The 12,500-nt window shown below is 33.3% G+C and overlaps 1 protein-coding gene across 2 annotated transcripts in view; it reads left to right on the plus strand.

Moving 5' to 3' along the window:
* Window positions 1–12,500, plus strand: part of Tbc1d12 (TBC1 domain family member 12) — a 78,376-nt gene that overhangs the window by 47,878 nt on the left and 17,998 nt on the right. For both annotated transcript variants that reach the window (XM_076834873.1, XM_076834872.1), the window contains exons 4-6: window positions 5,359–5,441; window positions 8,177–8,294; window positions 10,193–10,299. In XM_076834873.1, the coding sequence (XP_076690988.1) occupies window positions 5,359–5,441; window positions 8,177–8,294; window positions 10,193–10,299 (308 nt within the window). The remainder of the gene's footprint in view (window positions 1–5,358; window positions 5,442–8,176; window positions 8,295–10,192; window positions 10,300–12,500) is intronic.

The raw sequence follows: 12,500 nt of genomic DNA on the forward strand, positions 1-12,500 counted from the left end.
GGGATGTGGCTCAAGTGGTAGTGTGCTTGCCTGGCATGCATGTGGCCCGGGTTCGATCCTCAGCACCACATACAAACAAAGATGTTGTGTCTGCCGAAAACTAAAAAATAAATATTTTTTAAAAATTCTCTCTCTCTCTCTCTCTCAAAAAAAAAAAAAAAAAATCAAAGCTGGCATTTTCAACTCACTGTGGGCTGTCTTTTGGTTCATATTTTAGCCAAGCAACTAAACAACTGTTAGAGCCCTTTTTAAATTCCTAAGCAGCAGCATTAAACTCAGAATCTGTCCTTAGTCCTTATGAATAAATTTGTTAATCCAGCTTTATTCAACATTAGTCCTTGTTTCTACCATTATCCCATATTCTCACAATCTATTAGTATCTTTTTAATATTCATGTTCATATGTGTTCCCCACATTCTGTCTGTATAAATTAGAAAATTCAGATAGTTTTTTGGGCATGTAATGTACCTTCTCGTGGTTCTCACTTGGTACTTTACCTTAAGCAGCCTTCTGGGTTCAAGTCTACTTTTAGGTCTAGAAGCAAAAAAAGTTAAAGATTGGGTCTTGAGGAGGTCTGCTGCCTCCAGGAAGTTGTTACTGTTTGCTCAGTCAGTGCAGAGATCAATTCCTTCCTACCATGGTGTAGAATTGTCTTCTACTCACCGGAATTTAGAGGTATAGTGTCCCCAGCTTCATCAAGCTTTTCCTACACATTTCCATTTCAACTTTCATGATCCCATTCCTTCCCAAACAGTACCCTCACTTTAACAAGAAATACCTGTGAAGTTAGGACTTCAACTTTGTTGAAATTCAGCCAATTACAGGATGAGATTCTGAAACTGATTGCATGAATAAACTGATTTTCAGCAGTCTCAGCCTGTCAAGGAAAGTAAGGGTCTTCTTCAGAGCATACAAAGATGCTTTCAGTCATTTATGGGTACTTTAACTGGGAATTGGAATTCCTGAGTTAATTCTTTTATTTTTTCATTTTCTCTAGCAATATCAAGGGCAACCATTACATTTGTTAGTTGTCAATCTCATTATATTTGTTAGTTTTCAAAAAAGGTTTGTTAAGTATCATACATGCAGTCACCTGGCTCCTGCTTCTCTCTCTCACTCTTTCTTTCTCTCTCTCTCTCTTTAAAATTTTTTTTGTAGTTATAGATGGACAAAATGTTTTCATTTTATTTGCTAGGCAAGCACTCTGCTGCTGGCTCCAGCCCTCTCTCTCTCTCTCTCTCTCTCTCTCTTTTTTTTTTTTTTTTTTTTTTTGTAGCTTGGAGAGAGAGTACTAGGGATCTAGGGATTAAATCCAGAGGTGCTTTACCACTGAATTACATCCCTAACCCTTTCTATTTTTAAGACAGGGTCTCATTAAGTTGCTTAGGGCCTCACTAAGTTGCTGAGGCTGGCCTCAAACTTGAGTTCCTTCTACTTTAGCCTTCTGAGCCACTGGGATTACAGATGTGTGCCACTGCTATTGGTGCCTTGCTTCTTATAAGTGGTTGATTAGGAATAGGCAGAACTAGTATTTTGCTAATTTCTATTGCCAGGTAATTCCTTGGGCCATCTGTGCTCTCTTTACTACCCCATATTTCCTGTGGTGTCATTTTTCTTCTTCCTTCTTTTAAACATTTCTTGTAGTGATAGTCTCTTAACAGTGAATTCTTCTTCTTATTGAGTGCTTTTAATAATTTTTTGATTTCTCATTTTTCTGTTTTTTCCCCTCAATTTGATTATCATATGCTTTGGTGTGGTTTTCATTTTTTTGTTTGGGGTTTGTTAAGCTTAATGTATCTTTATATTTATAGTCTTCTGTCAATTTCAGAAACTTTTAGCCTTTATTCAATTTTTTTTTGTTTGTTTTGCTTTCACCCTCCTTTCTTCTGAGATGGCAATTAAGCTTGTTATGCTGCTTGATGTTGTTCCACATCTTCCAATTAATTTAGGCTTTCTCTCCCTCTTTTTGTATTTTATGTATTTCATTTTATCTAGTTTTTAAGTTAGTATGTCTTCAAGTTCATCCATTTCTTTCTTCAGTGTGTAATTTGCTAAGAGTCTTACTTTGTGTGTTTTTATTTTAGAAATTGTTTAGCGTAGTGTTTGGGGGGCAAAGCTCAATGGTTGAGTGCTTGCCTAGCTTGTATGAGACCCTGGATTTGATCCCTAGCACTGCAAAAAAATAAAAAAGAAAAGAAAAAGTTTTATTTAGGTTCTGAGGTCTCATCATACTCATGATTTATTTTATCTTGTAAATATGCATGTGTGTATGATATATAACAGGTATTTCATCATGCTTGTGTTATAATCCTATCATCCATTATATAATAGGATAGTTGCTGTTGATTGTATTTATCTGTTTCTTCGCATCTCTGGTAATGCTTATGGGATGACAAAAATTGCGATTTACATGGCTGGATGCTATACTTTTTGTATTCTTATAAAGGTATATCTTTTGGCTTTAGTCTGGTATGTAGTTATTTGGAATTGGCTTGATCCTTTTAAGCTAATCTTTGTTAGAGTGTTTCTAGAAAAGCCTTTAGTCTAATTACTAATTGTCCTAATTACCTAAGTCAATGCCTTTCTAAGGACACTATCTGATACTCTTTTAGTAGGGCTTTACATTCTGACTAGTCCCATGTGATCTTTGAAAATATTCAAGCTATTCCTCTCTGGTGTTTCTTTTCCTGGCCATAGTTTAGTCACACACACACACACACACACACACACCCCCACACACAGCAAAAGACTTGGGAGGACTTTTCTGCAGCTCCCTTCTTTCTGGTTTTCTGATCCGAAATTTCTAGCTATTTTGGACTTACCAATTGCCGCCTCAACTCAGGAAGCCTCATGGGACCTATTTTTAATTCTCCTCTGCCAATATGAGACCTGGAAACTTCAGGCAGTAAGATCAGGAACTGTAGAGTCATTGTCTTGTGTTGCCTGTTATCCATTGTCTGAAACCTGTTGTTTAATATATTTTGTCCTTTTTAATTTTTTTTTTAACTGGGAATTGAACCCCAGGAAGTTTTTACCACCGAGCTATATCCCTAGCCCTTTGTTTTTTTGTTGTTGTTGTTTTGTTTTGTTTTTTTAATTTTGAGACAGGTCTCACTAAGCTGCTTAGGGCCTAAGTTACTGAGCTGGGCTGGAACTTCTATCCTCCTGCCTCAGCCTCCCAATTTGTTGGAATTACAGGTATACACCTTCCGACCTGGCCATTTTTTAAATTACTTGAAACAATGGGGTAAACTTAGTTGCTCTTATTCGATTATGACTTGAAGCAGAATTCTTAAGCTTTATTCGTTCTTGCTAAAACATACCTGAATATCTGACTAACTTGAGAGGAAAAGGTAGAATGTAAAATTGAAAAAAAATATACAAATGTATTTCTTTTTACATTTTCATATATCTAAATCAGTGATTTGATTTGGTAATGAAAAATGTTATATATAAAATATATATATATTTGATTAATTATCACAGTTTTAGGGAGAATGTCATCTTAAACCTCTAATAAATTGAAAGAGGTTTAGCAGTTTGTTAGAAAAGTATGCCTGCACTTAACCATATGATCCAAGAATTCTACTCTCAGATATTTATTCTAGAGAAATGAAAGCAAATACCCACACAAAGATTTGACATTACTATGTGTAGTGGTAATCATAATGGCCCCCAATTGGAAACAATTCAAATGTCCTTCCATATGGATAAATTAAATATTTCTCAGCAGTTAAAAGAAATACTTTACTAATACATCATGGATGAATTTCAAAAAGGGGCTGAGCTGGGGATGTGGCTCAAGTGGTAGAGCACTCGCCTGGCATGCACGAGGCACTGGGTTCGATTCTCAACACCACATAAAAATAAAGATATTGTGTCCACCTAAAGCTAAATATTTTTTTTAAAGGGTGGGGGCTGAATAAAAGCAATTAAACACAAAAGAGTTTAAATTTAAAAAATTGGTACTGGGGAATGAACCCAGGGGTGCTTTTACCACTAAGCCACACTCCCTCCCCCTACCTTTTTTTTTTTTTTTAATTTTAAGACAGGGTCTCACTAAGTTGCCCAGGATGGCCTCAAACTTACGATCCTCCTGCTTTAGCGTCTCACATATCTGGAATTACAGGTATGCACCAGTACACCTGGCTTAAGTGAAATTCTAATAAAGGCAACAACAAGTAATAGAAATTAGAGATAGGGTTTTTGTAAAATGGGATGTGGGTAAGCATTGGGAACAAAAGGGCTGTAAGGAAACTTATAGTATGATGGGATGGTTCTATATCCTGACTGGGGTATTGATTACATGAATAAATACATTTGTCAAAACACATCAAATTACTCTTAAAATGTTTATTCATTTTATAATATGTAAATTATACTTCAAAAAGTTGACTAAAAAATGAAAACTCTACCAAGTGGGTTTAAGTATTGGCTGAGGTCTAAAAAGTTTAAATATATAAATATTTATAGATACATGAAATATATACACTATAAATAATAGGAACCTAGATTCTTGCTCTGTTCTAAAATACAGAGTTCTTTTTAGTTTTTCACTTTCTTTTTGTTTCTTTTTTTTTTTTTTTTGCTTTTTAAAAATTTGTTCTAATTAATTATACATGACAGCAGAATGTATTTTGACACATTATACACAACTTCTCATTTCTCTGGCTGTACATGATGCAGAGCCACACCAGCCATGCAATTATACATGTATATAGGGTAATAATATCCATTTCATTCCACCATCCTTCTCACTCCCACACCCTCTCCCCTCCACCCAATCCAAAGTTCTTTCCCCTCTTCCCTAGCCTCCACCCTACCCCCCATTATGGATCAGCATCCACTTATCAGAGAAAACATTCAGCCTTTGGTTTTTTGGGAGTGGCTTATTTCGTTTAGCATGATATTCTCCAGCTCCATCCATTTACCTACAAATGCCATGATTTATTCTTCTTTAATATCCTTTCACTTTCTAAGTGTATGAAATGTGAAAGTTAAGTTAGAAATTCTTTATATCTGGCTCTGAAAAGTAAATAAAAAATTAATCTTTTAAAAATTGTCATGGTCTGGGTATGGTAGCACCTGCCTGCAATCCTAGGCTGAAGCAGGAGATTGCAAGTTTGAGGCCAGCCTGGGCAACTTAGTGAGACTCTGTCTCAAACTAAAAAGGTCTACGAATGTAGCCTAGTGGTACAGTGCTCCTGGGTTTAATCCTTAGTAATAATGGTGGTAGGAGGGGTATTGACTTGGGCTGGAGGTGCTTGCCTAGCATATGTGAAGCCCTGGATTTGATCCCAGCACCACAGAAATAAAAAATGAAAAACTGGCTTGATTCAAGTAATTTTTTCCCCCCAGAAATCTTCCTGCTAAATCTGTGGAAGAAGCTTTACGTCACCGACAAGAATATGATGAGATGGTGGCTGAGGCTAAAAAACGAGGTATAAAATTTAACTTTAAGTGGTATAGTTAATTTTCTGATTTTAATAAGTTAATTTTGATAGGAAGATAGTAAAATTTATAAATTCTGTCTTCAAGATGATACTGAATTCTTTTTCTCTACTACTATTATAATTAAGTTTGTTTTTAAAGAGGAGTAAGTGCATAATTTTTGTGCAAGAACTTTTACAAAACTAACAAGAGGAGAAAGATAACTGTCTATATCTTGAAATTGTAGTCATAAAACTTGGACTCCTACTGTCTTAATTTATAAATGAACATATTCATGAATTTACTCATACATGTCATTTTTTACAATGTTTAGATTTTTGGTATTTAATAGTTTTTAATATTTAAAGATAACTTCTTAAGTGGCTGTGAGAATATAATCTACTTTTGTGACTTATAGTCTCTCCAGTCTTAAATTTTATTATTTCATGAATATAAACTGACATTTCTTTTTTAATTTTCTTCTCCAGTCCAAAAAAGTAATATAAGAATATCTTAACAATATTTATATACTGACCATTGTTAGTTCAGGATAAATATGTATTTTAAGAAAATATTACACAGCTAATATATTTTTTTAGAACTATTAACAACTGATTTTTTTCCTTTAACTTACATAAATGGGATATTACAATAGTATACAGTTCTGGTTTTGTTATATTTTGGAAATTAAGTTGCTTATTTATTGTTAAACAGTATATATAAGGCCAGTTATATCTTTATAAAATGCCTGCACAAAGCTGGACAAGGTGGCGCACGCTTGTAATCCTGGTGATTTAGGAGATTGAAGCAGAAAGATCACAAGTTAAAGGTCAGCCTCAGCAATTTAGCAAGGCTCTAAGCCACTTAGCAAGACCTTGTCTCAGAATAAAAAGAGCTGTGACTCAGTGATAAAGTGCCTCTGGGTTCAATCCCTAGTCCCCTCCCCACCAAAAAAAAAAAAAAAAAAAAATTAAACATTAACTGAGTTTATTTTACTATACAGAATTTGAACTATTTCTAACATACCCAGTGAGATTTTACTGGCTTCTAACATTGACTTTACTATTTGATTAATATTTAAGATAGTTATAGATAATTCAATGATCCTTAAAAATATGATATAAATAATATTAAATTGTGAAATCAAAAGGCTACAACTTTAGTCTTATTTGATCTTAATGTGACTTTGATACTTTAAATAGGCCTAATGTTAATTTCCTAATCTGTAGAATATGGAAGGAGGTTGACTAGATCAGGTTTTTCAAGCCTCCCTTTAATACTTTTTTTGTAGTACTGGGGTGGAACCTGGGGCCTTATGCATGGTAAAAAAGCACTATACTACAGAACTGCATCCCCAGGCCAACATTCTTTTTTTTTTTTTTTTTTTTTAAAGCAGTGGAATATTTTACATATAGAATCTAAATACATTAAACAAACGTAAGAAAGTGGAGCTACTTTGATATCCTCCTTGCCCCTCAAGATAGTTTCTGAGGCATATATGACATAGGTTGAAAATAGTTTGACTAGCTGATCTCTAAAGTCGTCACTGGTTCTAAAATTATATACAACTTTATACATTTGACTTATGATTTATTTCTTTCTTCATTTATTTTTCTGAAATTGACTTCTGATTTCTAGACATGTTATTTTCTGCAAACATAAGTTTGTGGGGGAACATTTTTTATTTCAATCTAATTAGTAATGTGTAACATCATATCAAAAAGGGCTCGTATACTAATAGTGCTACCAAAATTATTTTTCCAGCTCTTTTTTATTTTTTAATTAATTAATTTTATTAGAATTTGTTGAGTTTGTAGCATAAGTGATGGAATTATATAGAGAATTTTAAGACTCAGAGGGGTTGAACTGGTCTGAATGCAAATACTGACAACCCCTTGGATACTGTTATCTTTTTTTTTTTTTTTTTTTTTTTTTTAACTGGGAGTGAACCCAGAGTTGTTCTACCACTGCTTTCTTTTTTTTTTTTTTTTTTGGGAGACTGGGTCTCACTAAGTTGCCAAGGCTGACCTGGAACTTGCGATCCTCCTCCTCAGCCTTTGAAGTCACTAGGATTATAGGCATGTGCCACCACACCCAGCTGCTCTAGCCCTTTTAAAAGTTTTATTCTTGAACTTGGCAAAATGATTTTTAATGTCATGTTGTTTATTATTAAGAGATTCAAAAGCCCCTCTGTGAAAAATGAGTATTGGTTAGTTGCTCATAGTGTTTCTTTTTTACATAGTTAATGCATAAAGGATTTTACTTTGTACCTTAAGTAAAAATATAAATTTGTGAAATAGCAATTTATTATGGGAATGATTTTTATGGTCTTTATTCCACTTAGGTTTTTTTTACATAATACCTTTATTTTATTTGTTTTTGTTTTTTTAGAGAGAGAGAGAGAATTTTTTAATATTTATTTTTTAGTTTTCGGTGGATACAACATCTTTATTTTTTATTTTTATGTGGTGCTGAGGATCGAACCCAGTGCCTCATGCATGCTAGGCAAGTGCTCTACCACTGAACCACAACCCAACCCCTCCATTTACTTTTGTAGAATAGAATATTATTTTAAAATTATGTAAATCAAGACCTTTTTTTTCTCTCTTCCTTTCCTACTTTCCCTTTCCTCTTCTCTACCATCACAAGATTCTTTTGAGAAAACCTCTTTTTTATAGTTAGGTAGATGAAGGGGGTTTTGATCTAGCTCATTTGTACTGAAATAATTCTTACTTTTTTAATATAGAAATTAAAGAAGCACATAAAAGAAAAAGAATAATGAAAGAACGGTTTAAACAGGAAGAAAATATTGCAAGTGCAATGGTAATTTGGATCAATGAGATACTGCCCAATTGGGAAGTCATGTAAGTAAGCATACTTTTCCTGAAGTACATATCCAAACATCTTGTCTTTCCAGTTTTGTATTTTTATTACTTTCTACCAGGTATCTTATGCTTTGGCTAAATTATACCATTAATCAATCAATGCCTGAAAATCTCCATGTTTATCTTTATGTCTTTGCTTTTATAAATCCCTCAGTTTCTAACATGTACTTCTCTTACTGGCCATTTTCTGTGCCTATCAAAATCTTTCCCCTACCCATTGCGACTCATCTAAAAAATTTTAGTTGATTCATGAAAGTTTTAGTCTCCTTACTTACCAAATTTTCTTCATTCTATTATACCATTAATGTAAGATGCATTATTGATATAATAGCAGGTTTTAGAACAAGCAAACATATATTCATTTTAAGATCATTTTTCAAGTATTAGTGTTGTTAAAATGCCTCTCTTACAATTAGGGAAATGTGTTATAGATAATCTTTCTCTTCAGTAAATGTCTCATCATCATATTTTGAGACTAATATACTTCCTGCCTTATTTTGCCTTTTGTTTTTTGATAATATTTTTGTAAATTCTTTATCTTCCCTCTGGACTGGAGGGTTGGGGATATCTTCTGCAGTACTAGTCTAGGATGTACATTGATGATTTGTTGAATATTAACAATGTGAGACATAGAGTAGACCTCCTTTATCCATTTCTCTCTCTGCAGTTTCAGTTACCTTGTGTTCAGCCAAGGTCTGAAGATATTAAATGGAAAATTCCAAAAATAAACAATTCTCAAGTTTTAAATCATGCAGCATTTTGAGAAGTGTGATAAAATCTTGTGCCATCCCACTCTGTCCTGGTTGTAAATTGTCCCTTTTCCTAGCATATCCACATTGTATATCCATGCTGTATATAGTGTCTGCCCATTAGTCACTTAATAGCGTTTTTGGTTATCACAACTGCTGTCATGGTCTTGCAGTGCTCATGTTCAAATAACCCTTCTTTTACTTATTAATGGCCTCAAGTGCAAAAGTAGTGATGCCTGTAATTCAAACATGTCAAAGAGATGCTTAAAGTACTTCCTTTAGTTGAAAAGATAAAAGAACCAGATTTTTTGAGAAAATGTAATTTTTATTTCAGTATTTTTTTATAAATGTTAAAATTTCATTATTCTTGTTAATCTTTTACGTGCCTAATTTATAAGTTTAGCTTTATTGTAGTTATGTATGTATTAGGAAAAAAACATGGTATATATTGAGTTCTGTATTGTCTGAGGTTTCAAGTATCCACTAGGAATTTGGAATGTATCCCCTGAAGAGAAGTGAGAGGACTACAGTGTTATATTATGTTTTTATACAAGTAATCACATGTAATTCTTAGTACTTTTATAAGGTTTGTATTTTTGTTCACATTTATCTTACAGGAAAGCTCAAAGTTAGACAGGGTTAAGTGATTTGCCCAAGGTTATACAATTAGTGAATATACTAGATTTCAACTCAGGTCTGACTGCAAAGCCTACACTCTTTCAGCAGACTACTGCCCCTCAAAAACTAGGGCCTTACCTATAGTAGATTCTTTGTGATTTTTTTTTTTTTTTTTTTTTGGTACTGGATTGGCCACACATTTTATGCCCCTCTTATCCTGGTTTTTATAATTGTCCATATATTTCTGATTCTTATTGTATCTTTAGTTTAAGGGGTATCTGTCAAAGGCAGCCCTCTTCAAATTAATATTGTCCATCTTTGAGGTAATGAATATTTTGTAGGCTTTTGTTGTCTATAAGCATGAAACCCAGAGGAAAGAATGTGTTACATATTTAACTCTCTGTATTCTTGAAAACTATCTGATCACTTGGCCGTAGGTGAACCATCATGCAACTAGTATTTTTGGTATAAAAAGTAACTTTCTCCTTTTTTCTCCTCCTTTAATTCTAGGCGTAGTACAAGAAGAGTTCGAGAATTGTGGTGGCAGGGATTGCCCCCTAGTGTTCGTGGGAAAGTTTGGAGTCTAGCTGTAGGAAATGAACTAAATATCACTCCTGGTTTGTATTCTATGTTCAGTTATTCCCACACATACAAATAGTCATTTCCAGAGTTATAAAGCATTTGTATAATGGCCTTTTAAAAAGGCACTACCATAAATGTCATTTTAAGAGCATGCTTCATTCCTTGCAAACTTTGTATGACTTAATAAGTTAATACATTTCTTATTATATAAATAAGATTGTGGTTTTTTCCTTTAGTGTACATCTATCAGTAATATTCTTGACATTCAAATATTATAAATTTCGTCAATTTCAAAAACTTCTAAGAGTCTATAGCAATGAGTGAATTCATATATGCAAGGACAGAGAAAATAGTCTATGTGCAAAGGCTTCCCCTTTACTCAAAACCAAATACTGCAGAAAGGCTACAAATGTCTTCCTACTTTTCTATCCATATCAGTCCTTTTGGAGTTTTTTTTTTTTATTTAAATTTTTGAAGTTTAAAAATCAGAAAAAGTAAGGAGACTCAAGGAGTTTTCTTATTTAAGTTTCTAAAAACCTTGACAGATAGTAGTAACATGTAAAGTAGTTTTATTGAATTAAAATTTAAATAGAATTATGATGCTAGTGAATAGAAAAATAACAAAATGGTGCCAAATAGGTCTGAGTGAAAATGTTAGTGCTGGACAACACTACAGAAAGATTTAAGATCTCTTAATAGAGATAATATATTGTTATTGTAACTTTTGAAGTTTTTCTTTTTGTATTTATTGAAAAAAATGCATATTTCGAGTATGATGGCATATGCCTATAATCCCAGCTACTCAGGAGGCTGAGGCAGGAGGATTACAAATTTGTGGCCTGCTTCAGCAACTTAGCAGAGCCCTATGCAACTTAGACAAGACACTGTCTCAAAATAAAAAGGACTGGGATGCAGCTCAGTGGTAAAGGGCCCCTGGGTTCAATACCCAGTACATATCACCCCCGCCCCAAAATGCAAGCAGTAATGAAATTCAGACATTTTAACTATCTTCAATCCAAACTCTCTTATTCTTAATTCTGTTATAAGCACTATAGGCAATTTGGTATCTGATCTTCTAGATCTTTTCTCCATGTGCATAAAAAGTGTGCATTTACATGTAATCATTGTTAAAGTTTTCTTTTTTCTTTATTTTTCCACAAAAAATGAGTTTATGTGGGTTGGGGTTGTGGCTTAGCGGTAGAGTGCTTGCTTAGCACTTGCGAGGCTCTGGGTTCGATCCTCAGCACCACATAAAATTAAATAAATAAAATAAATGTACTGTGTCTACCTACAACTAAAAAATATTTTTTAAGTAGTTTATGCCTTAAGATTATTCTGTGGCTTGTTTTTTCACACAAATTTATCTTGAACATCCCATGTTAGTACATAAAGTCTACCTCATATGTACTTTAGCTATATTATATTCCACAGCTTGACTGTATTGTAATTTATTTGTTTTCATTGTGCTAGCCAAATAAAGATATATGTTAAAACAAGTTATAGGTATATGTTAAAACAATATCAAAGCCAGGCATGGTAGCACACATCTGTATGCCCAGCTACTTGGGAGGCTAAGGTAGGAGGATTGTGTTCCAGGTCAGCCTCAGCAATTTAGCCAGACTTGTCTCAAAATAAAAAATTTTAAAAAGGCTGGGAATGTAGACTCAGTGCTTCAATCTCCAGTCCCAAACAAAGAATATCTAACTATTGTTTTTCTACCCCTCAAATTAAGGGATTAAAGAATTACATATATGGGATATGACTGAAAATAATTTAGAAATATTTGCCCAAAGTCTACAAAAACATAATCTTTGACATATTTTTCCAGTTCTAAGAATTTATTCTGGAGAAGTGAGCAGGACTGGAATAGGAGCTTTTCTGCAAGGATGTTCATTGCAGCAATCAGCATTATAAGTAAATGGACAGAATTGTAACAACAATTAAATCTTTTTCTTAATTTTAAAAATGATACCAACTTTGGATATAATGATTATTTATGATTTTAAATTTTTTCACAAGCTTCCTTGTTATAACATGTTATTTTAAAGAACTTTTAGAAAGAAATAGAGTTTAGTCCATTATGTTCTGTCATCCTCTATATAAGACAGCTGTAAAAACCTAAATCAAACTATTTTATAGGTGTCCTATAAATTTCTAGAGATCATTATAGGTGTCTTGTATATAGGATAATAGGAGATAATGGGCTTAGAAGAATTAAAAGTTTAATTAAAACTAA

The sequence above is a fragment of the Callospermophilus lateralis genome, chromosome 15 (assembly GCF_048772815.1).
Source record: "Callospermophilus lateralis isolate mCalLat2 chromosome 15, mCalLat2.hap1, whole genome shotgun sequence".
Taxonomy (NCBI): Eukaryota; Metazoa; Chordata; class Mammalia; order Rodentia; family Sciuridae; genus Callospermophilus; species Callospermophilus lateralis.